At 45.2% G+C, this 9,203-nt stretch overlaps 1 protein-coding gene across 3 annotated transcripts; it reads left to right on the top strand.

The window, feature by feature from the left end:
* The first annotated feature begins 1,995 nt into the window (after positions 1 to 1,995).
* On the top strand, positions 1,996 to 8,858 carry EIF1AD (eukaryotic translation initiation factor 1A domain containing). 3 transcript variants are annotated; one of them, XM_083478389.1, is made up of 7 exons: positions 1,996 to 2,101; positions 3,091 to 3,182; positions 4,214 to 4,390; positions 5,015 to 5,123; positions 5,460 to 5,568; positions 6,449 to 6,502; positions 7,998 to 8,858. In XM_083478389.1, the coding sequence occupies exons 3-7, from the start codon at positions 4,304 to 4,306 to the stop codon at positions 8,140 to 8,142; spliced, it is 504 nt and encodes a 167-aa protein (XP_083334515.1). In that variant the 5' UTR covers positions 1,996 to 2,101; positions 3,091 to 3,182; positions 4,214 to 4,303; the 3' UTR covers positions 8,143 to 8,858. The 3 variants fall into 3 exon arrangements, with proteins under 3 accessions (XP_083334515.1, XP_083334513.1, XP_083334514.1); XM_083478387.1 differs by having other exon boundaries at positions 7,995 to 8,858; XM_083478388.1 differs by having other exon boundaries at positions 2,010 to 2,159; positions 7,995 to 8,858.
* Positions 8,859 to 9,203: the final 345 nt, after the last annotated feature.

Below are 9,203 nucleotides of genomic sequence, written 5' to 3'. Positions count from 1 at the left end.
ACCCTCAGAAAGTTCTTCCTTGCCATTTGAAGTGATTGGTTTGGGTCCTCCCCTCTGGAGCAGCAGAAAACAAAACTTGCTCCATCTTCAGATATTTGAATCCATCCTCCTGAATATTGATCACTGCCGTCATGGGCTTGGGAAGATGGGCTGGCTTTAGAGAAACGTGAACCAACATGGGTACATAGTCCAAGGCTGGCTTAAAAATAACAACTTGAATATAAAAGGCAGAACTTAAAGCGCTCTTTCGATGGCATTGGACACCCTAAAGCTCCACTTTGTTAACAACTCAATCTCACCCTATATTGGAGAGATGGTGGCACTGTTGGCTCTCTTACATACATGATGGGATTGTGCTCCAGTTCACATTTTTTGTTTAGCTCCTGCTTCAGCTTTGGAACCATTAGGAGCACATAATGAGTTAGTTGTGGTGTTATTAGCAGCAGCTTGTATGGAAATAGCCTTTCAGTGGAAAACACCAGGCAACCTTTGGGTGAAAAGATGGACGGGCAAGAGTTTGAGAAGAGACTTTTGTCTGAAAACCTGATGAGATGCCACATGGAAATGTATGTTGAGATTCCTATATTGCAGTGGCTTGGACCAGACTACCCTCAGGGTCCCTTCTGTTGTAAATAAAAATATGCCCTTTTCCCTTATGGGGTATCCAAGAGCCCATATAGAGTCCTTACATAGGTTCCCTATTGGTAGGAGAAAATAACAGAGGCCAACCAGAGAATATTGAGAAGCAAAGCAGCTAGTAAGCTTGATCTTTATTGATCTGTTGCAACAGGGTACTCCCCTCACACGCAGGAGAGGAAGAGGACCCAGAACAATGGCCTGCAAGGCCTTATAAAGACTTTTGAAATTCCCATTCTCTAGATCAAGACCACCCCCAGAAACATTATGCATACATCACAGAAGGGGTGTAACCTAAGACCACCCCTCAGATACATCACACCTACATCACAGAAATTTAAATGTTGTTTTTCTCTTGTCCTTGTTTATCTCCTGTCTGGCAGGTTGCTTGATTGGATTTCCTGGGGAGCCTGGCCATTCTTTTGTAGTGGTAAAATACTTATTTCCTGGGCCAGGTCACAGGCTCACACCTTATTCAAACAGACATATCCTTGAGACAGGGTTTGTGAGGAAAGAGACAATGGGGTTTGGATTTCCCAGGTTTAACCTTGCAGAGAAAGGATTTGGTCAGTTTAGGAATCAAAATGGTTCCAGGTTGGCTTTCCTGTGCTGATCTATGTATGTGCAGTTATGAACATTACTATATATCTAAGACCATAAAATTCCTATCACACTTCCATCTCTACAATTCTATGTCTAGTTCCCCTTCTTTTCATACGTGGCCAGATCTGCACCAACATATTCCTCCAGCAATCACTCAAGTTTCTCTTTGGAGAGGTCATTTAGGACAAAACGGATACTTGGGTTATTTTTGTTTTGTTTCATTTGGTGCTTTATTTCTTTTTTAAAAAATGTTTATTTGGTTTTCAGATCAAAGTTTTACAATCACATATCCAATACACAACATAAAAACAAGATTCCATAGAATCTGCTGGACTTACTTCCTCCCCTTTGTGGGTCCTATGGTTAATCATTTCCTCCTGCATCTTTTATGATAATCCAAATATTTTACATCTCCATTATGTCCAACGTTCACCATTAAACTACAAATGTTATTCCAGTCCTACTAACGGTTTTAACTGTTTACAATGGTTTTTAAGATAAATTATAAATTTTCCCCATTCCTTATTAAAATTTTGGTCTTCCTGATTTCTGATTCTTCTGGTCATTCGGTGATCTAATCCGTGTTTCTCTTTCGCCCTCTCCTGCACAAATCAGCAAGGCTGATATCACAACAAGTCATTGACAAGTCAATTCTGAAGTGGCTGCACCCGCAGTGCTCTTAACTCACAGGTATATAGTCCAATCAGGGCAGCTTTCCTCGGAGGTGGGGAAGTTTTTAAGCGCAGCACTCCGGGAAGGAAAAGCGTGACGCACCCGGAAGTCGAGTCCAGGGCAGTCGGAAGTAGGAAGTTCTCGCTTCTCACGCTTCGGAGAGGACGAGAAGGCGCCAGTTCTTAAGCAGGTATCGACCAAACGGAGGGCTAGGCTGCAGGTTTGGGGGCGCAGGACGCTTTGAAAGGGTAGGTTCAAAAACAGATGAGAGCCCGATACTACCTTCCTAAGGGCGGGGGGTGGGCCGGTCCTACCTCTCAGGGCTGTCGTGGTGCTTGCCGAGTTTTTATTTATTTATTTCATAAAATTTATACGCGGCTTGATTGTAAAAGAAAAAACAAACGAAAGCGGTCTGCAAAAAAACCAACAACAACAACAAAACCCTCTGCCCCCCCAATAGAATGATCAATAAGAAAAACTAACAAACAGTAATTTAAGACTTTAAGAGTTAACACGCGAAGCGCATTGAGTGCTGAAATATAGAGCACCAAAGTGCTAAGTAAGCTCTATGAGTGGAATCCAACTAGCTTACTCCCAGCAAGGGTTGCCAGATATGAAGTATCCCAGGCCTTGAGATTTGGGACTTCTTAGTTTAGAGAAAAGGCAAGTAAGAGGCAACATGATAGAAGTGTATAAAATTCTTCATGGCATGGAGAAAGTGGATAAGGAAAAGCTGCTCTCCCTCTCTCCTAACACTAGAACTCGGGGACATTCAATGAAGCTGCATATTGGACGAAATAAAAGGAAGGACTTCTTCACACAGCACATAGTTAGACATTGTGGGATAGAGGATGTTGGAATAAGTCACACATGCACCCCCAAAAAACTCCAATGCTTTGTGTCCTCCAGATGTTTTGGGCTACAACTCCATGCAGCTGGAGCTGATGGGAGTTGGAGCCCATAACATCTGGAGGGCGCCATTTGAGGAAGTCTGGACCAGATGAATCTTTTCTTCAGATCCAGCAAGGTAGTAATTGTAACAGAGTAGATAAATCTATGAAGGATCAATGGCAGTGGTAGAACATCCATGTTCAAAAGCAGTATACCTCTGAGCCCCTGAGACTGTCCTTGCGTATAATGACCTACTATTATTTCATCTCTCCACACACACCCTTCAAGCTCTTCCAGAACTGTGAATGTACCAGAGAGTGAAATCAGCACTGGATCCACAGCCCTTGAACTTGGACGACGTTGGCTGTTGTTGGAAACAGGTCAGTTTTCTGTGGACCCTCACCCCCACCCCTATACAAAGAACCTCCCCATCACTGAACACAAGTAAATTCCTATGGAGGTATTTTGGTCCCATCCATTCTTATGTTTTAAACCTGTGGGTTATCTGGCAGGTCTTCCAAGAGTTGTGGGCAGGAGGGTGGAGTGAGAGAACGGGCCTTTTCTCTGCTGCCCCCGATCATGGAATTCTCTCCCCAGGGAAGCTCACCTGCACTGACATTGTCATTCTGACACCAGATGAAGATGTTTTTATTCTCCTTGGTGCTTGCTCTTTTATTTTTTATATCTGTTCATAATTTAGATTGGCTGGCTATCTTATGGTGCATGATTTTTTTAGATGAACACTTTTCACCCCCATCTAAATATTTTTTCCTCAATATTGTTCCAATAACAGCCTCATTATAACAATGCCAATTTTATCCAATTAATAGTTATTAAAACCAATTATTAAAATACTAAATTATACAGTATATCTAGACCCCTGTTCCTCTCCCACCCAGAGAGGAATTCAAAGAATGAGTTTCCCCCACCATTCTTTGTTTATCTCCATTGGCCTCTCCCTGCGATGTTGAGGAAGACCTCTATTCCTGGTGCAGGCAGAACAGGGTGAACACTTTTAGCATAGATTTTTCATTCTGATTTATTTTTAAAATTGTATATTTCAGGAGCAAGCAACCTAGTGCCCCAATGTTTTGGACTGCAACTCCCCTCACCACTGGCCATACTGGAATGAGCTTATGGAAGTTGTAGTCTAGGAACATTTGAAGGTCACTGCATTGGCTACCCCTGGTATATTTTGCATGCCATTATCCCTGTAAAATGCTTTGCAACTCCTTCCAGTAGTGAGAAGCAATATTTAAACTAAATGAATTAAAAATGAAGAGCAATTGGACCTGGCTTCCATTATCTCCCAGCCCCATGCAGTGCTCCACCTGTCCTAGTTGATATTTCCACTGCTAAAGCACTTGTGATGCTCTTCCATTCATTATTCAATTCACTTTATTTTGGGCAGCCTCCTAGAACGTGGACGTATTCTGCAAACGACTCCTTGCATCACCCCGCCCCCGGCAGAGACACGGTTCCCCAGGGCTAACAGAACAGCATGTCCCAGGCCACAAAACGCAAGCATGTGGTGAAAGAAGTCCTAGAAGAGTATGTGGTGCCTTCAGAGAGGCAGCAGATCGTCCGGGTGAGAACAGAGGCCTCCCCACTGTGCATCTCCAGCCTGGACTGGCCATGGGCTTCCAGATGTCATCGCTCATTTTCTGTCCTGATTTTGCAGTTTCTAGCAGCTGTGTTCCACCCAAGACAGCTGTAGACTTGGTTGTTGTACATCTTGATCCCTCATGCTAGTGCCTTCTGGTTGTTTTGGATCATACCTCTCAGCAAGCTCCAATTAGTACAGCTGCTTTGGACAACTGCTGTCAGCTGAGCTTGCTGGGAATCACAAAATTCATAGCCCAAAACATCTGGTGGTTGGGGAGGGCTGTCTTAGATCTGCATTAACCCTGATTATGGATCTGGGGCAGCTTTTTGCAGGAGATTGTACTAGATTATCCTTTGTGTCTACTCCAAAGCTACAGTTCTCTGATTATTTTGCCTCCCTCTGTTCATCTTGTCTATAGCTGGGCGGTTCAAAAGAGGTTTGGCTCTTCCTCCCCTGCAGGAGAGGAAAGCGGAGTGGGTGGGTTTCAAGCCAGTCGACCAGAAAGGGCCCTTTTCATGGACTTACAGTGATGGTTGCTGTTTGTGGGTACAAACCCCAGCACAACTTTACAGTGTGGTTGTTGTTTGTTTTGCCTATTTCTTCCAGGTGGTGGGGACCCCTGGCAACAATCTCCATGAGGTGGAGACATCTGAAGGGACGCGGTTTCTTGTGAGCATGCCCACGAAATTCCGCAAGAATATCTGGATCAAGAGAGGTGAGTGGCAAAGCTGTCCTCATAGCAAGTGATGGAAATTGTGTCCTCCTCCTCCTCCTTTCCAGTTCCTGCAAGTTTGTGTCTGTGTGCAATATATACAGTAAGCCCACAACTTATACAAGGGTTACATTCTGCAGATCACGGCTAAAGCCAACCTTGCACATAGTCCATGCCTATTGAGTTCAGTGGCAGGTGGGATTGCTAGTGACATTTTCCCTAGAACCTCTCCCCCTTTTAAATTTTTGGCCATGCACATAAAGCTGAATACGCACAAGGTAAAGGTGCATAAGCTGTGGACTTACATAGACACACACTTATTTTTTTCTCCCCTCCCAGGTGACTTCCTGCTGGTAGATCCCATAGAAGAAGGGGAGAAAGTGAAAGCCGAGATTAGTTTTGTCCTTTACAAGGACCATGTTCGCTACCTGAAAAAGGAAGGATACTGGTAAGGACCAAATACCCACTGGTGACACTCAAAATCCCTGCAACCAAAATAGGGCTCAACCCTCAACAACCTGCCTCCCCCCAAAAACACAACCCAGATTTGAGAAGCAGGAATCAACACTCCCCCCCTCACTCCCAGCCAAACAACAACAAAAGATAGAAACTGGAAGGGGTAGGAGGTCTTGGAGGGTGCCAGGGGGTGTCTGTGGGTATCAAGTTGGACCCCCCCCAAAAAAAACTTATGCAATTGCTGATAGGTTTGTTGCCACCCAGCTGTCTTCCCTCCAGCAGTACAGTGGTATCTCGGGTTAAGTACTTAATTCGTTCCGGAGGTCCGTTCTTAACCTGAAACTGTTCTTAACCTGAAGCACCACTTTAGCTAATGGGGCCTTCCGCTGCCGCTGTGCCACCACTGCACGATTTCTGTTCTCGTCCTGAAGCAAAGTTCTTAACCCGAGGTAATATTTCTGGGTTAATGGAGTCTGTAACCTGAAGCATATGTAACCCGAGGTACCACTGTAGTAGGAAAGTTGCTACTGACAAGGAGAGCTACTGACAACACCCCTGAAGCCTGCTAGGCCAGCCTCCTCCACAACCTGGTGCTTTCCTAATATTTTGGATTACAATTCCTATCATCCCTGACTTTGGACCTGATTGGCCGATGGGAGTTTAAACCACCCCAGTGCACCAGACTGGGTGAAGGGTATGTCCAGGCTGCTGGTGTGATACACTTTCCTGACTAGTTTTATGTAATGACCCATCTCTTCTGCAGCTCCCACCTTTGTCTTGGGGCCATCCCTTCGTAGGCTCAAATGTACCTTCCAAACTACTAAGCTACCAATATCCCAGGCTGCCCTTCTCTCTCCTGTTTCTTTCTGCAGGCCTGAGGCCTTCTTGGGTGGTGCGGCAGGAGCTCAGAGCAGTGCTAAAGACAGGTGAGTTTGGGAATGGGACTCCTGCGATGTGTTTGTGTGGAGGGTGGGAGAGCACACTAGGGACCTCCTGTCTCTCACCTCTAAGGTGTTGTTGTTGTGATGTAAGTATTATTATTAATTATTACAATTAATTTATTGCCTTCTAAACCACCACATAAGAGAAATAAAGAACAACATATACAGCTGTACCTTGGAAGCTCCTGCAGCCAATCGGAAGCCACGGAAGCCCTGTCAGACATTTAGCTTCCAGAAATAGTTCACAAACTGGAACAGTCACTTCAGAGTTTGCGGCATTCAGGAGTCAAAACGTTTGGGAACTTCCAAGGTACAACTATACATTTAAAACCAGATTAAAACCCTAGCAAGTGGACACTTGTGGTAGAGACCCATTTATCCAGCTGAGAAAGCCTGTTGGGACAAAAATGTCTTCAACTGCTTCTGGAAAGTGCGGATCATGGACGTCTGTTGCGTTTTGACAGAAACATTACCCACAACAGGCTACACAATTGCACAAAGCAAGAAAAAGGGGAGGCAAGGACAAGTTATAAAAGTACAAAAATTAGGCTGGATGTTGTAGCCATGGGGCCAGCTGTTAGTAGTCCTATTTTGCTTCCAATGTTGTGTTTTGTTATAAACTGTGCCCTGGGATCATAAACTGCGCCCTGGGACCTTAGCATGAAAGGCAGATAATAAATGGAAGTAATAAAAAATGGATAATAAATGGAAGTACATTTCCCGCCCCGACCTGGCCACAGTGATCCATGCGATGGTCACCTCCAGGCTTGACTACTGTAATTCGCTCTACGCGGGGCTGCCCTTGAAGCTGACCCAGAAACTCCAGCGGGTGCAGAATGCTGCAGCGAGGCTCCTCACGGGGTCTCTGCCATGGGAACATATTCTCCCAGTGCTTTTCAAACTGCACTGGCTCCCGGTAGAGTACAGGGTCAGATTTAAGGTGCTGCTTTTGACCTTTAAAGCCCTTCACGGCCTAGGACCCTCGTACCTATGGGACCGCCCACGGAGAGCCTCAAGGTCCATAAATAGCAACACCCTAGTGGTCCCGGGCCTTAAGGAAGTTAGATTGGCTTCAACCAGAGCCAGGGCCTTTTCAGCTCTGACTCCGGCCTGGTGAAACGCTCTGCCTCATGAGACCAGAGCCCTGCAGGGTCTGATTTCTTTCCGCAGAGCCTGTAAGACAGAGTTGTTCCGCCTGGCCTTTGGCTTGGAGCCAATTTGATTCCCTCCCTCTCTTTCTTTTTTCCTTTCCTTCTCCTCCTGCGATGAGGCTACATTTTAATATTTCAAAATTTTAATGTTGTATTTTAATTTTGTTTTTAAGTTGTAATCATTCAACTTGTTTTTATTATTGCTTGTAAGTCGCTCTGAGCCCGGCCTTGGCTTGGGAGGGCGGGATATAAATAAAAAATATTATTATTATTATTAATTAGAGAGAAGTTTATGCTAAGAGCGCCTTCTGTCTGTCCTCCTTTAGCAGGGATGGGCCACAAAGCCCACCACGTTCTGCGGGGGAGGAAGACTCTGAGGACGATGATGCCGACTTGTTTGTGAATACAAACAGGGTGAACTACAGCTACCTGGAGAGTGAAGACAGCAGCGACTCAGATGAGGAGGAGAAGTGACAGGTCAAGCCAGCCTGGGGGCTTCCATAACTTTGCTCAGAGAAAAGGGGCATCGCCTCAAACCCCATCCTCTTGTCTAATAGGGTTAGCTGTTTGTCCCCTTTTTCTGGAGGGGAGCTTGCACTTGCAGGAGCATTTTGGAGCTGCTGTATTGCAGGCAACAACCACCAAATATTGGCTCAGCCTGTTAGCAGCAGCCATAGCTCATTCCTTGAGGAACTTTGACCCTGTCTTGACCAGATGCCTCTACTGTATTCCAGGCCTCTTTCCCTTTCTCCCTTTGCCTTATTTAATACAATGTGTATGTCCCAAACCCAGACACTGCCGGGCATGCCAGATAGCAGTTTTGCAGTAGGTCACAAGCTTCAAGATACATTGATCATTTTGAAGTGGCACTCCTTTCTTCTAAAAGCAGGCTGGCCTACATTAAGAGATGGTCAGCACACAATGGGAGCATCCAAGAGCAAGTCATATTTAATAGGCAGGTGCTGAATTAGATGGTATTGGGGCTGATCTCAGTGCTTTCTATCCAAATTGTCTGCACCAAAGCCATTCCTGGGTATTGCTTTAGGCTCAAATCACCTTGCCTTCTATTTCTCCTCCTTCACATTTGTTAGATTTGGCTCTTGAGAGGCAAGGGGACACCCACAGTGAGGGACTACTTCTCTTTTGTATTGTAATATTCAGCAAATGTTTCAATAAACTTTAAAGAGAGACTGGGGTGAGAGCACTCTTGTTTACAAGTGGGGCCTTTGTGAGCTTGCTAAAGCAGAGGGAGGAGGGGAAGGTTCATCTTAAAAAAAACTGTGCAAATGGCTTTCTGTGAAGTTCTTAAACCATGTAAATACAGGAAAGCAGCTAAGGGGACAGTTGGACCTTTAGACAAGGGGATTAAATGATTTACTGTGTGAGGAAAGGGCGACTGTAGAGAAGCTGCATTCTTTCCAACTGCCTTCAAGGCAAAAGATGCAGGGCAGCACCCCGTGGTCTGAAAGACTTTCTTAGGAAGGGAATCAGACGTAAATAGTCGCGGCAAGGTTTGCCAATGACTCCAAACTGTC

Source organism: Podarcis liolepis (assembly GCF_965112155.1).
Source record: "Podarcis liolepis genome assembly, chromosome: 15".
NCBI lineage: Eukaryota > Metazoa > Chordata > Lepidosauria > Squamata > Lacertidae > Podarcis > Podarcis liolepis.
This window is presented reverse-complemented; position numbering and strand designations above follow the sequence as displayed.